At 36.1% G+C, this 18445-nt stretch overlaps 1 protein-coding gene across 1 annotated transcript in view; it reads left to right on the top strand.

The window, feature by feature from the left end:
- The window catches only part of LOC149204079 (aldehyde dehydrogenase family 3 member I1, chloroplastic-like), a 29370-nt gene extending 11261 nt beyond the window's left edge, over nt 1–18109 (top strand). Inside the window, exons 2-4 of the mRNA XM_089397032.1 lie at nt 17474–17542; nt 17851–17947; nt 18030–18109. Of these exons, the coding sequence (XP_089253158.1) occupies nt 17474–17542; nt 17851–17947; nt 18030–18109 (246 nt within the window). The remainder of the gene's footprint in view (nt 1–17473; nt 17543–17850; nt 17948–18029) is intronic.
- The last annotated feature ends 336 nt before the right edge of the window (nt 18110–18445 follow it).

The following is an 18445-nucleotide window of genomic DNA, read 5'->3' as shown; positions in this document are numbered from 1 at the left end:
TTTGATATGATTCAAATCAGCCCACTGTTAGCATGGAAATACTCCCAAAATTTTACTAGTAGATCAACCAAGACAATACTTATTGAACCTTTAAGCTAATGTGATGATTCTTTAAGTGTATTAGGCTTATTTTTAGGACCAAACTTCAGAGGTTACACTGCTGTAGCAATTATACCCACAAAGCCCCCTCAAAATTTGATATTGACCCTGCAAAACCAATAATTAGCCAATAAAGTCAACTTCATGGATCAATGACACAAATACAGTAAAAACCACTCCAAACCCTTGCCAAAATTCACTTTAGGTCTGCGATCACAAATTGTTAGTGCTAAAATCGATTGAAATATAAAATTTAACCCTGACTAGGCCTGTGGCCTAGTCCAAGAGGCCTATTAGGGGCTGCGGTTAGGGCTAAAGGCCCTAGAAACCCTTGTGTCCAAGCCAAAAAGGGTCTCAAAACCCCAACGGCTGGTGGAAAAGGCCTTCTAGGCTTGCGACTACCCTTGATGAGGAAAATGGATGAGTATGAGCCACAACAAATTTTGTTTTCTCCATGAAAATTAGCTTGCCAAGCCCTCCAATGACAAACTCTGGCGACAAACCCAATTGCAGTAGTAAAAATGCCCTATAGGGCTAGCGACTCCCTCTTAGAGGCTAGGCGTTGGAGTTTCAGGAGCTGGGTCTTGTCGACCAGGGTCTCTAGACCTTAGATCAACCCTCCTTGGTTGAACAATGAACACACTTTTTCTCTTGGTTGGACGACCCCTCCAAGGGTGAATCTAGGCCCAAACCCTAGTTGTTTAGGCTAGGTTAGGGTCTCAAGCTATGTTGCACGAAACTTCTAAGAACCTGACGTTTCGGGCTGTACCCGTACTCGAAACTTTTAAACTTAGCCGAAACTCGACCATCATGTAATCATCTATGATAGTTAATACATAATTAGTTTTCCTTCTAAATTGTCATCTATGGGTCTTATTCCCTTTTTTCTTGCAAGATAATGTGTTATTCACTTATATATATATATATATATATATGACGTTTCAATCAACGTTTCGGCTACCATTTCCATTTTTGGGAGGTGACGTTTCTAAATGTACCCATTTCGGAAACTCCGTAACGTTTCGGCGTTTCGTGCAACTTAGGTCTCAGGTTTCTATCTTTAGATTTGTCTTTGAATCCTTGAGCTAATGGCACCTACAAATCAAATAGATATATCCATCCATGAGATCTAGAAGAGATTTGAAAAATGAAACCCCAAGACCCCAAATTATATACAAAATAGGAAAATTTAAAATACAAGGGTTAGAAATGTTATTTACAAATTATTTACAATATCTACAAGATAAATATTATCTCTAATTAGCAAATGAATCATTCAAAGCACAATTAGATTTTGAAAATAAATGAGAGATTTTTTTTTTATTTAATGTACAAGCCAAGACCCTGCACCATAAATCGTTAGATAAGCTCGAAGCCCAAACAAGATGTGGTCACCTCAAAGTCCATAAACTTGGGTTTTGCCCAAGGGCCGAATCACTTGATTCAAACTGTAGATTGTAATATGCTAAAACAATTGACTTGAATCTACTCTACTCATCAGTGGAAACAATAAATGATCGATGAAATCACGAAGCATAAAAGAGAAAGAATTCAATCACACATAACACAATAATTTTCTGGGGAAAGCCACAACTAAAAACCCCTGCTATCTGTATATTGCATTAATAAGAAAATATGAGAAGATTACAATGCTTTGCTCAAGCCCGAGCAACCTCTGCACTATCTCAATCTATCTCACTGCTTCACAAACCAGCTCAAGCCAATACTTAGCCAAATTTGCTGCCTGCCAAGCTCCTATTTCCTTGCGTAGTTTCCTAGGGAATTAACCCATATCTAATTGGGAGATTCCTCAATAATGAACTGCTCAATCCTCATAGGCCTTCTCTGCTTGCATGCACCACCTGTACAATTCGGATGATTATACAACTGACAGTACACTGTCCCTGAACTCCAATCTCAACTGTTTTTTCTCTCATCTGACATGCATGAGTTAATTATGAGTGAATCTTCAGTTTATTGGTTGAGCAGTGCTGATTACACCCCACTACTGCAGGTTACACCCCATTACGGGATCTCCCACTAATTCCTCCATCAGTTGGAACTAGTTTAACTGAATTCAACTCAGTGAAACTGAATTAAATAATTACAACTCAAAATAAACTCAACTTGGCCCCCTAAAATTTAGGAACCACTCTACATGACTCTAGATAGACTCCCAACTCGAATTAACTGAGTCAACTAAGTCAAATTAACTTAGTTAACTATTACAAGTTGCTGTGAGAATTATAATTACAATTTAATTCCCAATTTAGTTCAAGAACAAAAGTAAATTAGGATTTTCTTCTTGATGCTATTTTTAACATTTCTTGTTCCTATTTTCAACACTCCCTCTCAACAAGAAAGGAATTCAACTCTATCCTGATTTGGTATTGCTATTGCAACATCTGCAACCCAAAAAAACATCCAAGCAAAATTAATTGAATCAACTGTGTTTGCAACTGTCTACTAGGAAAACTGTGCTGCTGCAGACTCTGCTACTGAGCGTCCTGCTTTGCTGTCAACATTGCGCTGCACTCCTCAGTATCTGACTGACACTGATCCTCCTGCTGCAGAATACTGTGGGCCCCTATAGCAAGGTAATGATCCATGAGGCAAAAACACCTCAATGGATCCTGCCCAAATTTCTGCACTCTTGGGACTATTGCTTCACATCGCCCCACCTCACACCTGGATGTATGGCTGCATGTGCTCCCTCTGCCCACTTGGCTTGAAATTCCCCCCTACTGGAGGTCTGTGCTTGAGTAGATGTTTCCACTTTGTCTCCTCTCTTCTTTTGCAATTGTGGCTGCTCCACAACTTCTTGAGGCTTCTTCTGAGTATGCATGTTGAGAGGTCTAACATGCTCCCTCTCAACCACCATATCTCTAGTCTCCGCCTTTCTCCTCAAGGCTTTGCATGCACAAGCTAAATCTGTTCTACTCATATTGCTGTTACTACTGCTCTGCTACTACTTCCGCACAGCTGCTGCGACTACTGCAATGAGTCTGATCTCCCCAGATCTTGAAGTACTAGTTTCCAATGTCCATAGGGCTTCTCCCTCTGAAACTAGACTCCCTCTGAGTCTCGATCTCCCTATGGGAAATCTCGCTACTCCTCAATATACCAATATCAATGACCAAAACTCCTTTTTGTGTCCCTAAACATTGGCTCATTGATCTGCCCACTAACAACCTTCTTGCTCCATTAAGAAGTCTGCACATAGGGTATTCTAGATTTGTCTTGAACTAGAGCTCCATCAATCTGCAAGGACAAATTCGAATTCTTCTCTTCTATTGCGATTTCAGCTCTGCTACCATGTAAAAATTTCCACAAATCTAGCTCTAATACCATGTAGAAACTTCTACAAATCTAGCTTCGATACCATGTAGAAATTTCTACAAATCTAGCTCCAATACCATGTAGAAATTCCTTGTAGATTCAAACTGTAGATTGTAATATGATAAAACAATTGACTTGAATCTACTCTACTCATCAGCGAAAACGATAAATGATTGATGAAATCACGAAGCATAAAAGAGAAAGAATTCAATCACACATAACACAATAATTTTCTGGGGAAAGCCACAGCTGAAAACCCTTGCTATTTGTATATTGCATTAATCAGAAAATATGAAAAGATTACAATGCTTTGTTCAAGCCCGAGCAACCTCTGCACTATCTCAATTTATCTCACTACTTCACAAACTAGCTCAAGCCAATACTTAGCCAAATTTGCTACTTGCCAAGCTCATATTTCCTTGCGCAGTTTCCTAGGGAATTAGCCTATATTTAATTGGGAAATTCATCAATAATGAACTGCTAATCCTCATAGGCCTTCCTCTGATTGCATGCACCGCTTGTACAATTTAGATGATTATACAACTGATAGTACACTGTCCCTGAACTCCAATCTCAACTGGGTTTTTCTCTGATCTGACATGCATGAGTTAATTGTGAGTGAATTTTCATTTTACTGGTTGAGCAATGTTGGTTACACCCACTACTGCAGGTTACACCCCACTACTGGATCTCCCACTAACTCCTCTATCAGTTGGAACTAGTTAAACTGAATTAAATAATTACAACTCAAAATAAACTCAACTTGGGCCCTTAAAATTTAGGAACAACTCTACATGACTCTAGATAGACTCCCAACTCGAATTAACTGAGCCAACTAAGTCAAATTAACTTAGTTAACTATTACAAGTTGCTATGAAAATTATAATGACAATTTAATTCTCAATTTAATTCAAGGACAAAATTAAATTAGGATTTTCTTCTTGATGCTATTTTTAACATTTTTTGTCGCTATTTTCAACACAAAGGGGTTCGATTCACACAAATACACTAGATATCTAGAGATACTTGCTAGATCTACTCGCTTCAATGTGTAAATTCTAGCCCAATACCTAAAGCAAGATACCTGTGCTAATAGATAATCCAAACACTTGTTATGAAATAATAATCTTTAGTTAAAGAACAAAATTAGAGCATTAAACCCATTCAACACATACCATGAATCATCAAGATAGAGACACCTTGAATTGAAACCCCAAAGACTTTTATTGAAAGTATTCTAGCAAAGCTTAGCTCAGTACAAAAAAATTCTCATCCAATGAAATTGTAATGAAGAGCTTGAAAGCTTCCTTATATAGAAAATGAGAGGGATCAACCCCTCTAAGTGGAAATAACAGTTACTTGCATCGATCCATGGCTTGATCCTTGTGGAAAGATTTTGAACCCTTTATTAGCTGACACAAATCTCCAAAAAATTTCGATCTGCTTTGTTCACTGTGTTGGAGGGGTCAAACTTTGACTTCTGGACCATGGAGGACCTCCAAAAAATAAAATTGTCATTAGTTGTGCAAAATAATTAACTGCTTTGTACAAAAATTTCGATTTGCTGGGAAAATATTTTTCTCTGGCCCATTGAATTTCTGGACTGGGTCCTTTTGCCTTGCAAATGAGGCCTTTTATTTTTGACTTGAATTTTTCACTTTGAAAATAGCTTCAATAATTTTTTTGATAAATTTTCCACTTGGAGGGTAATTAATTTTTCCCTTCATTTTATTTTTTTGATAATTTTGGCTAATTTTAATCTTATTTTTGCAAAAAATTTAATTATTAGACTCAAGAGGGGATTAAATATTTTTCCACCCTCTAAGTGTATCAAAAAAATATTTTGGTAATAGTGTTCTAATTATGAGGAACCGAACCAAAATATTCCTAGACAACACTTTTACGCCAAGATAATACAAAATCAACCCTTAGAAGGGGAAATTACACATAGACATAGACTCTTTAGACTTGACCAAATTCTGCCACAAGACACATGATCTAGTATGATAAAATGCATAACTCGATAACACTAGGACTCACTTAAGACCTTATCAACGAGCTCCACCCTAGCTTTGGGTATATCTGGGAGAAAAACTCTGCCAATTAATCTGTGTTTACAAACACAAATAATTTTGGGAGGTTAAAAAACTCCCTAGAGTGAAACTCTTTGGACAAAAATCATAGGCTTGTTACCTAGGTGTTGTGACATGGCTTAATACCCATACTAGAATCATTTTTACAATACAAAAGCATAATTTGGGATTACGATGATGATATCAACTCAAATATTTTATTCCACTGCTTTATACTCTGCTTCTTGGACTGTTGACATGTACATGGCTAACAAAACCCTCTAGAATTTTCTTGAAATTCCACTTGTGACTAGCTTTACATGTGAGTAATGGAAACTAACATGGCATACACTCGATATTGTGGTGCTAAAAAGCATCAGTCAACTTGTGGAAGACATAAGTTCCTCATGTGAACTCCAAAGAGGTGACCTCTGAATTGATATAATGCTTTTGATGTGTAGAACAACATCAAAGCATTATGCAGTCCATATACAAAGTTAGACCCCAAAATCAACCATTTAATTCCCAATTAGGCTCCAAAGGTTTTTAAGACCTCAAATCCCCAAAATAGCACTTGCCCCTAAAATGGACTATACAAGTCAAAAAATTCCATTTTTCCACTCAAAATGTACCAAAACCTATGACATCAATAGATCATGTCCAATGGTAGGTGTTGTTGCCCGAGGTGTACACCAAGGGCCACAACGCTCAAGGCAGGGGCTGTCACTTTGATCCCTGCCCACTCCGTTCTAGCTATCTCCTAGGAAAGCTAAGGGGGGTAGTCCCTAAAGGGTGAAAGGGTGGATGATGAAGGGAAACTTGTTGGAAACCAACAAGTTCTAGGAGATGCACTTATAATTATCTTATTAACTCAACTTAAATTAAATACAAGAGCGATTAATTGAGCAGTGCTTAGGCTACTCAATTAGACTATTTATATTTAAAGTTACAAGACCAGTGCCTTCAACTACAATGCTCAGAAAAATTAATCTTGCAGAATAAATGGATTATCAAGTCACAAGATAACAAGTGCTGCTTAGGGAAATTAGCTTAACAATTAAAATTATGAGCAAGAAGAGAAATCGCAACAATTGCAATTAATGGAATTAGGCTCACAACTCTGATTACTAATGGATGCAATGCAAATGAAGTTACTTGATTCTAATGAGAAACGATATTACTCCCAATGTTCCAAGTGCTTCAAGTCAATTAATCGCTCGTATTCAGAGTGAACAATCAGGTACAATTATACAATTGAACAACTTGCAATAACAATTTCTTTAAGCACAAGATTTGCAAGAACTTCAGAACTTTTCTCAAGAAACAAGATTAGCAAGAGTTGAAGTTATTATGATTCCCAATTAGAGCTCTTTAGTCAACAATGAACTCAAATGTGTTTCTTATTAAGACTCCTTGAATTTCTCTTCAACTTATATAGCTTAGCAATTAGAAACAAAGGAGACTTCAATATTCTTTTGAGCACAACACAAGAGTAAAAATATGAGAGCGAATGAGAAACCACAACAAAATTGACAATATTGCTAACAATGAAATGCAGTCAATATAATTAGCAATGAATATTAGAGATATGCAAATGCAACTAGATGCAAGAATGAGTTAGCTTATCCTCAAGATGCAATTAGTTCATCAACTATTCTTCAGAATGCTGTCAATTTGAAAAAACGTACCAGACTTCAATAAATCAGATCAGATTGTTTTAACCATGAGATTAATCCCAGAATTGGCATTAGCAGCCAGCAAACTCAATGAAGATTTAGCCTTTAGTTAATGCGTGTTAACCTCTTAGGTTCTTAGGCTTATTAGGGTGTATTCTAGGATCTCTTTTAAGTGATTATGATGTAATTATACCACTATTTGCATTAGCTTCAGGTTTGATTTATTTATGACAGTCAAATGAAAAAGAGATGAAAGGGATGGAGCAAACCCTTTAGTACTAGCAGCCCTCTTTCAGTGGATGGTTTGGCAAGTTGAGAGACAAAGATGACTGTTTTGTCCTTGAATGCGCAAGATAAGCCTCTGCAACCACCAATATTAGCGACAAAACAATGATAAAAGGGGTCCTAGAAATCCCTTTCTTAATGTCACGCTGTACTATGATCACAGAGGGTTATATATAATATAGAACAGACCTCAAAATATGTCACCGTGAATAGGCTGTTGTCGCCTCCTTTTTAACTATATATCAGTCCTTAAATGAGCAAGATCAGTCAACAGTAGTAATAAGATCAGTCCTCCAACAACCAAGATTAGTTACCCAGATAGCAAGGAAAGAAAGCTAAATACTTTCAAAACTGCTGTAGCTTACATCAGACTTTCATCATTAAAGGGAGCAGTCATTCTTCAATCAGCTACCAGTTTTTGTAAGATAATAGCCAAAATATTTATGACTAATATGCAGTTGCTATGTGTTAATTCTTTAGTTCTTGGGATTGATTTAATGTTCTTATGACTTCAGATCTGATGATAATGACAGTAGAAGAAACAGGCTCTCAGATGATGGAATGATATTCCTACATTCACAATTATTAACTTTCAAGTCATACAAGCAAAGATTCAGCCCTAAGGAACCTGCGGCTATGGTGAAAGCAGCATCTAGGCATTGCAATCAGGCCTTGAAAGAGTCTCTTAGTGATCAGATACAAGGAGAATTAATCCCAAGTCACAAAATGATGATAAAATCCTTCCAAAAAATAAGATGGGCACCCTGCAACCACAATGTGTTAGCCTGAAGAGAATGAAGCTAAGAAAATACCATAAACAACCTTGAGGCTGAGCTAGAATGATTCTGCAAAAGATCAGATCAGAGAAGCCTAGCCACTGGTCCAAGAATAAATGACAAAGCTCCTGCAAAAGTGGTTATAAGCCTCAGAAATAGTGCTACTGATAACAAGCCTGTATGTGCCAAAATTATGCTCAGAAATATATTGCAAACCCTCTTAAACTTTCTGAGCAGAACCTCTGCAAGACCAATCAAGGGTTAGCAAGAAGTTAAAATATAAATTAAAAAGGGCAGAAAAAGCTAGCAGGATGCAAAGAGGAGCCACAAAACTATGATGAAATCTTTCCAAAATGCCCTTAAAGCCTGTGGCTAGCCCAAGAAAACCATCGATTAGCCCTCAATGCCTCGCATCTAGGTTATTGATCTCATTCTGGGCTACACTAGGGCTATAACAGCCAAATCATAGACTCAAACCTCTGCGGCCTGCCAATTCGCCTGGAAAACCTGTGGCCTAGGCTAATTCAGCCTCTCTAGGGCTGTGGCTGCCTCTATGGGGTAATATTTCAGAACTCTCCACCATCAAATCTGTCTCCAACAAACTTGCTTTAGAAATCAAGTTAGATCTGATGCTAGAAATATAATTGTACCCACCAAAAACTTATCTACAATTTTCTGAAATATAAACTCTTGCAAACCCTCAATTTGCAAATGAAACTAGCCTCAATAGGGGCTGCGGCTGCCTTGGAAAATTTCGTTGAAGAATAAAAGAGTCACAATATTGCAAATTGAACCCTTTAATGCCCTTGTCAGGCCTTAAACCCTTCACAGCCCTAACAAAATGCTGGACGACCCTAAAAGAAATGGTAGCCGTCTAGGGTTTTTAATGGCTAGGACCTTCAAAATTCTGCTTTCCCTTCCGAATTTGTAAAAAAGAAGAAAACAAAACAAAACCCTTATCAAGAAAACAAAACAAAACCCTTATCTCTCCATTCAAAGTCTGTAAAACCCACATTAGAAAACCCCAAACTACATACAAAAATTTAAAGGAAATCATACACAAAGGTTAGGAAATTAATTTACGTAAAGGTTAGTATATATAGACACAAATTAGAGAAACTATCTTCAAATTTTGAATGTGGGATAAAAAATTTAAGAGTAAAAGTTATATCTAATTAAACAATTTAAATTACAAAACTAAAACTTAAATCAAATAAATATTTACAATTTTGAAATCTAAAAATTATTTACAAAATAAATCTAAAGAATATTACAAGTATTTACAAGATAATCTACAAATCTAATTTATGGGTATGACGACACCTCCGCCCATAGATCAGATAAAGTAGCTCTAGAAATTGCAAATAGATCATTTAAAGCTCAATAGGTTAAATTTTTCTGGAGATAATTAATTTAGATTAGGCATTAGCCAAGAAAATCTGCAAGAAAGTCTTTGTTAGATAAGTCTTGGGATCCAATAAAAAAGCCTCTTCAAATCTTATGCCTTGGGAGTTGGTTGGTCCAACCAAGGACTTCTCCTCACGCCCAAGTTTTCAAATATAAAAGGATCTCTGGACATTCAAGATCAAGTCGTTTAATCAATAGAGACATAAAATAACAATATAATTCTCAAGAATTAGAGATACCTGCTAATTCAATTAAATTAAAATGCTACCTTAGATCCAATAAATCAATGCAAGATACCTGTGCAATAAGTTATTCCACAAAGGCTAATGATCAACAACTTCTAAAATATTATTTAGTAGAGCATTAGGAGCAGTATTACCATAAGAAGTAGGAGAGAAACACCACCATCAATGAAAACCCCAAAGACTTTTGCGTTATTATTATTCCAGAAAAATTACAAGAGAGTTTCGAGAGCTAGTACATGATTCACAGATCAGATGATTTGAGAAGAAAATGACTTCTAATTTATAGATAAATTCTCCAAATGGCTAGTTGGCTTGATCCCCGTCAAAGTAATCTCGACCGTTGATAAATATTTGATTATCTTTTAATCTCCACTGTCGAAAATCTTTATTTTTTGAGGAATTTTTGAATTTCTCTTTTAATTCATTTTTAATTAGCTCAAAATTAATTATTTTGAGCTAATTTCCTCAAAAATTTGACTTTGACTTAACCACCAAGGCCCAAGAGTCCAAAATTTCTTGAAATTTTCAATATTCCCTTGGTGGGAGACCTCCAAAAATTAATTTCTTGAAGACTCACGAATTTTTCCTTTTGGAAAATTTATTTTTCTTAAGAGTTTAATTTTGATTTTAATTAATTAAATTTCTGGCTTAGGATTTTAATTTATTTTTGCTAGAAAATTTAATAGTTGGCACTTGAGGGGATTAATAATTTTTTCTTCCTTTAATATTTTAGCGATGGTGCTAAAATATTATTTACATAAGATAATTATGTTTCAACCTTTAAAGGGAGAAACCCTGTTCGTTATAGACCCTTAATTTTTTACCCAATTTTGCGACTCAATATGATTTAATAGACTAAGTGATTTGTAATAAAATAATTTAGCTAATTAACTAAAATTATTTCCAAATCACTTTTACAAAAGACTCGATTAAAACATTAAGACTCACCTAAGATCTCGACAACAAAATCCACTCTAGCTTTGGGGTGAGGTTGGAGGGAAAAACTCTGTCGATCATCTGTGTTTAGAAGTACAGATGAATTAGTGAGACGAAAAACCTCTTAGGTTGAAAATCGTCACCAAAATAATAGGCTTACTTAGGTTGTTACATACATTTATGGTCATACTAAAATCATTTATATTACAAACTTACATAATGGGTTTACAACTTTGACAAACTGGCGACTGATGATGATGAATCCAGGATGATCTGAATGCTCGAGCATGATGGAATTCCTTTGTGAAAATGTGTACTGCTATAGGGTAGTTGACATAGAGTGTTCAACAATAGGGAAAATGGTAATTCATGCACTACAAGGGCTATGATAAGAAAAGGAGATTGAGGGTGGCTTAGGGCTTAAACAAGAAGGAAATTGGGGCACATAGACTAGAGATACTATGGGAAGAAATTCAAGGAATGTAGGCACATAATAAAGATCAAGGTTCATATGGAGGGGGAATAGGGGGTAGGTCAAGGAATGTAGATGGGAGAGAAGTTGAGGCATGCAAACATGGCAGGGGTTAGGGTGTGCAAACAATGAGGAGAGGCGGGAGGGAGGTTGCGACATACCAATGTTATCAGAATCAAACCAGTAGACCCGTTAAATAGGGAATTGGTCGAAACCGATAAAATAACTGGACCAAAAAATCAGTCAACAAAAAACACATAAAATTTTCAAATTTTAAAGAAAAACATATATATTCACATGCATCCATATGAATCTAGACCATTTATATACAAATAAGAAAAAATTCTCATTTATATAACAAGTAAGAGTGCATATAATCAAACTAATACTTAGTGCAATACATCGCTGAACCAAAATACATCAAGAAACATGCTCTAAATGACCTCTACAATCAAGAAATAAGCATGATACTACAATACTGTAGCTACAAGTGCTAATGGCCATCATCAAAATCATCATCCTCATTCTCATCAACCTTATCTGTAGAATGAGTAGCCTCTAAGTCCACAATGGGATTCCGACTTGATTCCTTGGCCCTGAAAGTGCTACTTGTGGTATCTCTCCCTATGGAGCTAGTGGAGGTGGGTCCAAGTCCAACCAAGAAAAGTCTTCATTATCAAATGTTAGTGCCTGACTTTCCACAACCCATTTTGATGTTGGATCAAAGTCACCCAAGGCTATGTTGTTTAATTTAGGGGTTTTATTCAGCGATTGGTTACGCCTCAATCTAAGGGTGTACCAAACATAAACCATGTCATTCAACCGCCATATATGCTAAAAATGCTCCAATTCTGCTCACATCATGAAAGTAATGCATGTCTGGCTCAATATTTGAATTGCAAATTTTTGTAATTCAGGGCACTGGCTACCAGTTGTTGACACCAGTAGACTACAAAAATGGTTGAAGGCAAAGAAGCACGAGCAAATGATTTTGAACCTTGGACTCAACAATTGCAATGAGTAATATAATCTACAAATTTTGACATTCTCATCCTAATGGCGAACCTCACAAGCAGGATCGAAACATCGATAGCTCCAAACTTTGATATGATGGATCCAGAAACAAATTCCCTACAAAACTTAGATCATAAAAGCCTCAAATCTGAAATACTTTTCCTATACGGTTGGGAAATATTTGATGAAATTTTGACATTTCTTACCTGATGGATCCCTTGTTTTACTTATTATAGCCATAGACATGCCAAAGGTAAGTACTCTCATTAAAATTCAAGAGCTTGGTATGTATATGATCTTGAACCTTGGTATTTGGGACCATGTGCTCATTGCATCTATACAATCTTTCTTTTATCTCTCCATCTGCCTCAAAATATGTATTGTAATGGTACCTTCAAAGTTCCAAAAACAAAAAATATTCATCAATTGATTTTGAATGTTTGGAAAAGCTTTTCTAATGAATGACGAAACAAGTTTTGAAAATCAAAATTACATACCTTGGATTTAAGTAGTATCCGATTACATGTAAAGGTTTTTGAAGTAGTTTGTTCCATATTACATCAATGATTCTCCATAAAGGAATGTACTTTTTCCTTCTATCCTCATATGCTGACTTTATTTTCTCTTTGGTCTGATTCATGGCCTCATAAACAAAACCCATGGCAGGTTTATCACCAACCACCATCCATATCACTCTCACAAGAGGCTCACTAAATAGCACAATCTCCTCTACTTTCATCCAAACTTGTTAATTAAACACTTGGCCAACCATCTACTTCCCTTCAACCTTTCTACTCCACTAAGATTCATTCCATTCATCACAAGATCTTCCTCAAGTTGGCTTTTTGTTGAACAAGAGATTGCAATGAAAGAAAGTTTGTTTGGCTAATCGAATAAGCTCTTTCACCCCCAATGTGCTTTCTCATAAGGTTAAAAACCCATGAGTGGTTGTAGATGTACCTAGTTATGGATTTTGCTTTTTCCACACACTTCACCCACTCAATTTTGCCAATATCCTCAAGCATGAGGTCCAAACAATGGGCTGCACATGGAGTCCATCAAATGGTGGGGTGTTTTTCCTCCAACATCCTTCTAGTTGTAGCATAGTCAGAGGCATTATCTTTGATCACTTGTACAACATTATCTACCCCTACCTCCACAACCACCTCATCCAAAAGATGAAATAACAATTGTGCATCCGTCACCTAATTAGATGCATTAACAAATTTGAGAAACATCGTACCTTTTGGGTAAGCAATTAATAAATTTAAAATGGTGCGAGATCTGCCATTTGCCCATCCATTAAACATAATTGTGCACTTTATTTTGGTCCATGATTATTTGAACTCTATGAGGTACTTATCTATTCTTTGGACCTCATTTTGTAGAAGTGGCCCCTTGATATCTTGCAAGCTAGGGTCTTTGAATCCTAGTCCACATGAAACTATAGCATCAATCATAGGCTGATAATATGCAGAATTAGTGGCACTAGAATCTATGTCTGCATCATTCTACCATCTAGCAATGCATTCATATGCAACCTCCTTCTCTATCTTCTTATATATAGCATCAATGGTGGGTTGACTACCAGGGGTGGTGTAGGGTACAAAGAAATAGTCAATCCCTTTATGTGCCCTCTTCAAACTAGTTGAACTAGAGCCAAAATTATGTTTATTTGCAAATCTAACAAGAAAACTATGCATACATCCTTCAAGATTAGGGTCACTAAGAGCAACATCATCTTTTTGACTTTTGCCTGTCTTTTCTAAGTCTCTTGTTTTTGTCCTTTTCTTCTTGGTAGGCTTCATTCCGACTTGGCATCTCCACTGTAAGATCATCAATGTTTTTTTACAAGGTTTTACTTAGCCTCACCAATGTGCTAGGTGTTCTTTAATCCTGTGGATCCCCCCACCTTTAACTTCCTTTCCACAATAGTAGTATATTTTTATCCCATGTTCATCTAAATGGAAATGAACCCATGCTGGATCATTTTTGTTTTTAGGGGCTATGGCAACATGTACAACAACAAATAAAAATCTGCATAGAAAACTGTAGAATTTTTTAATTTCTAGGGGAAAAAAACAATTTTTTTAGAGAAAAATAGAAGAATAGACACCATGAAATACCTTGATAGGGTCTCCAAATGTTGAAAAGAAAAGAAGCTCCAAATAGTAGAAAAATCAGATCTGTAGCAACTCCCACAAATCTAAAAATTACCTAAGTTGCACTGAAACGGATACGGATATGGGGTTTGAAACGGATATGACAAATTTTCAAAAAATCAGGATACGATACGACAAGGAAACACACACACACACACACACATTATATATATATATATATATATATATATATATTTCATATTACCATTCATCTTCTAGAATCTAGAATCTATATCTAAAAATGCATAAACATCGTCATGAATTCAACATAAACAAATCATTACCATCAATTCAGCATAAACATTGTCATCATCATTAGTGATTATTATAACATTCAATATATTATCATCATCATTAGTAATGTAATCAGAAATGCTACAGTCTTTGTGCTTTTGGGTTTGACTCCTTCATAGAATGTGTCATGCATGGCAGATGATATCTATCTTCCTTGCATGGAAATTAAAAGGCCCATGGGATCATTGGGATATTCCATCAAGGCCTATTTGAACATTTCAATCTCCTCAACGTCAGCTTGGTCTCTTGACTATATGCAGGCAAAAGATTAGCTAGAGAAGATTTGTTATATTGGAGGGATTAATGAAATCAAGGGAAAAATCAATGACAATTAACAAAACCTTAACCAAACTGAAAATTAACCGCTCAAATAGATCTCTTTACGAAGACATTCATCAAACCATTTTGTTTGCATTTTTGAACATCTATCTTTTTCTTAGTAAGAATCCTTGATAAATATATGTAGTGTCGTTGTTTCTAAAGATTTAGAAGAGACATTATGAGACTATGTTTATAGTGAGTTTATTTGCAAATCAAATTTCTTCATTTTTATTATTTATTTGTGGCTCTACAAATTTTCACGCTTTTTAACATTTTAAGGGTGGATTCTGATTACAATTTTCGTGGATCTGTTTTAGGATTTCCGGAAACGGATCCAAAAAAATTAAATCCCTTGGAAACATATCCAATTCCAAATCTGAAGTTTCCAATTTTTTGAAATGGCACAAAAATGTTTTTACAGCCTTTCGAACAAGAATCGTATCCGTTTCCGTATCGAAAACAGGGATCCACGTTTCTGGCAAATTCTTCAGGCGTTTCTGGTAACTTAGAAAATTACCCTTTCAATCAGCTCCAAAATCTCCCTTAGAAAATCAGCATAGCACCTCTCTAACCAGCTCTTCAAATCTTCCCAAGAACTCCCTCATAATATCCCTACAAAACAACAATTGTTTAGAAATAATAGAAGATAGAGGCAATGGCAACTTTTACAAGAAAATATAAGCCTCTGCATAGAAAACCCTAGAATTTTTAAATTTCTAGGGAAAAAGCATCATTTTTTAAGAGAAAATAAGAGAAGAACGGATGCCATGAAATACCTTGAGTCGCTATCCAAATGTTGAGAAGAAAAGCAGTTCCAAACAGCAGAAAAATAAGCTCTCTAGCAGCCCCCACAAAATCTGAAAACTGCCCCTTCAATTAGCTCCAAAAACAACTCAGTAACAGCCAAATATCTTTGGAAAAAAAGGCCCTTGAAGCAGCTCCAAATCTCCCTTAGAAAAGTAGCCCAGAAGCTCTCTAACTAGCTCTTCAAATCTGCCCAAGAACTCCCTCAAAACGGCCCTGCAAAATCTCTCCAATTCCCCTCAAGAAACTCAAGTATTTCAAGAAGCTCAAATATATAGTGTGAGTGAAAGAGAAGGGGTGGGTGTCTTTAAATAACTTTAAGGGCGGCGTAGGTTTCCATTAGATGCGGGCCAGCTCACAAAATTAAAAAACAATGATTTTTGGCATTTTCGGCTGCATCATAGAGACCCATATGGAACCGGCCAGTTCGGTACCAAACTGGCCTATTCTGGTTTCAAACCCCGAACTGGACTGGTTTGGGTCCCAAACTGGTCAGACTGACTAGTTCCAGTCTGGTTTCGATAACATTGGGGTTTACAAATAGGAGAAAATTGATGAAATTTCTATTGTCCACAAAAGATCAAAATAGGTCAATGGGACTACATATTACATTTACTATCACTTGGTATATGCAGAAATTCATAACTCCAGATATTTGGCCCAAAAAGTAAGGATTCTGAAATAAATATGAATACAATTGTTAAAAATTACACAGATATTCTAGATATAATCCTTACCCATCTATCTATCCGCCTAAATGCATAATCCTTGCTAGTATGCATTTTCTATGATATTATCTTATATGCAATTACTATGCCATCATTTTGATGTTGATGTAAATGAACAGAGGACTGTAACATGGCAGTCTATTGCCTCTAGCATGTACTTATATTAGTAATTTTTCTCCATGGGAGATTGGTTCTTCAATTTAACTCAGGGGGGCAGCTGTGCTATTTTCCTCTTCCTTATTTATCTTCATCTCTAGAACCTGATGTTATTGCATTTGAGTGATTTTTGGTTGCAAGTTCAGTGTTCACAGATCTTCCCATTCTTGTTACATTCCATTGGCCAGATCCCTTGGAGTACTTTGGTGCACCATCTTACATCATAACCACATTTTATTCTTGCTTTTTGTTTTGACCTCTTCCAATTTGTGTATTTTGTTATTTGTTCCTTGTTTTTTCTGGGAACGTTGCAGGGGGTTAGGAGAAGATTAGGGAGAGATGGGTGTCGTTGGAAGAGAAGTGGAGACAAAAGGAATTGCCGTGTTATGCTTGTTTTGCATGTCCTTACCTTTACTGGAGAATCTCTACAAGTACTTTTGAAAATAACTAACAAATGGAAAGGATCATACTTAGATTGCACACACTTCATAGGTTACTTCACTGCTATTATGCATAACGCTTCAGAATACTGCTTGCAATGTATGTAAGGATTGATGATTTAGAAACACCTAATATTTTGAGCGTCCTTCAGTACTTATTTGACTAGTACTGCAAGATTAACTATTCTAGTAACCACATATTTACATGTATTGTATATGTTTAACCTTCTCTATTTATCACATGCAGATATCTCTGATAAAAGCATCATGCAAAGTAGCGATAAAAGAGCTAAAGAGTTGGATGGCCCCTGACAAGGTGTGAATTTTACAATTGCCTCTCTCTTGTTAGCCGAAACTTATTTTACTGGCAAGTTGGACTCTGATGGTGTAAAATAAGATCTCATATGCTCCTGCTCTTAACTCAGGAATTACAAAACATAATGTTTATAACATTCTTCTCTTGGTTACAAATTTATCTTGGGGTGCTGTTATTTAAGGCATGGTTGACTTTTAGACAAACAAACAAACTTTGATTCTGTAGCAGATAGTAACTTGAGTGTTAGTTTCTCTCTGCTGGCCAGATGGTATCAAGAATATAAGAGGTATGCCATTCATGTTTTGCAGGTTTCAACTACACTGACTGTCTTCCCTTCCAAAGCTGAAATTGTGCCAGAGCCATTGGGCGCTGCACTGATTATTTCTGCTTGGAATTATCCATTTTGTAAGTAATAACTATCATATAGTTCCTTCAATGGTTGTTCTGCTGCATATCCTCTGCTTAATTTCTGTATTTACAACTGCAGTTATATATGCTTTCTTTTACAAGTTCCTAAGAGGATCTTTTGCCCATGGAATGCTTCAAGAACTTGAACATGAGTTATAGATACGGACAAGAATAAGAACAGCATCACATGTTTAGCAAATAGTATTTTCTAGAAATGTTTATCAGAAGATTTCATGCTTGGTTGCAGTTAAAGTGAGCACGTCAAACATGAGTTACAACTTTCTTTATAAAGCATTACTTGAAATCAAGGATGGCTGCCCAACTCTAGCATTCTTAGTAATTTTTCACTAAGACTGGTTGTTATGTTATTTGAAAATTCATTGATGGCCAAATCCATGACATAGTCTTCTTTTACAAGGGACTATGGTTATGCTAGATAATGTTGTAACTTGTAAGATATGCTCAACAACCTTGAATCTCAAAAGGCCAGCAAGT

The sequence above is a fragment of the Pinus tabuliformis genome, chromosome 1_2 (genome assembly GCF_031772625.1).
Source record: "Pinus tabuliformis cultivar Carrire ecotype Pingquan chromosome 1_2, CPIR1, whole genome shotgun sequence".
NCBI lineage: Eukaryota > Viridiplantae > Streptophyta > Pinopsida > Pinales > Pinaceae > Pinus > Pinus tabuliformis.
This window is presented reverse-complemented; position numbering and strand designations above follow the sequence as displayed.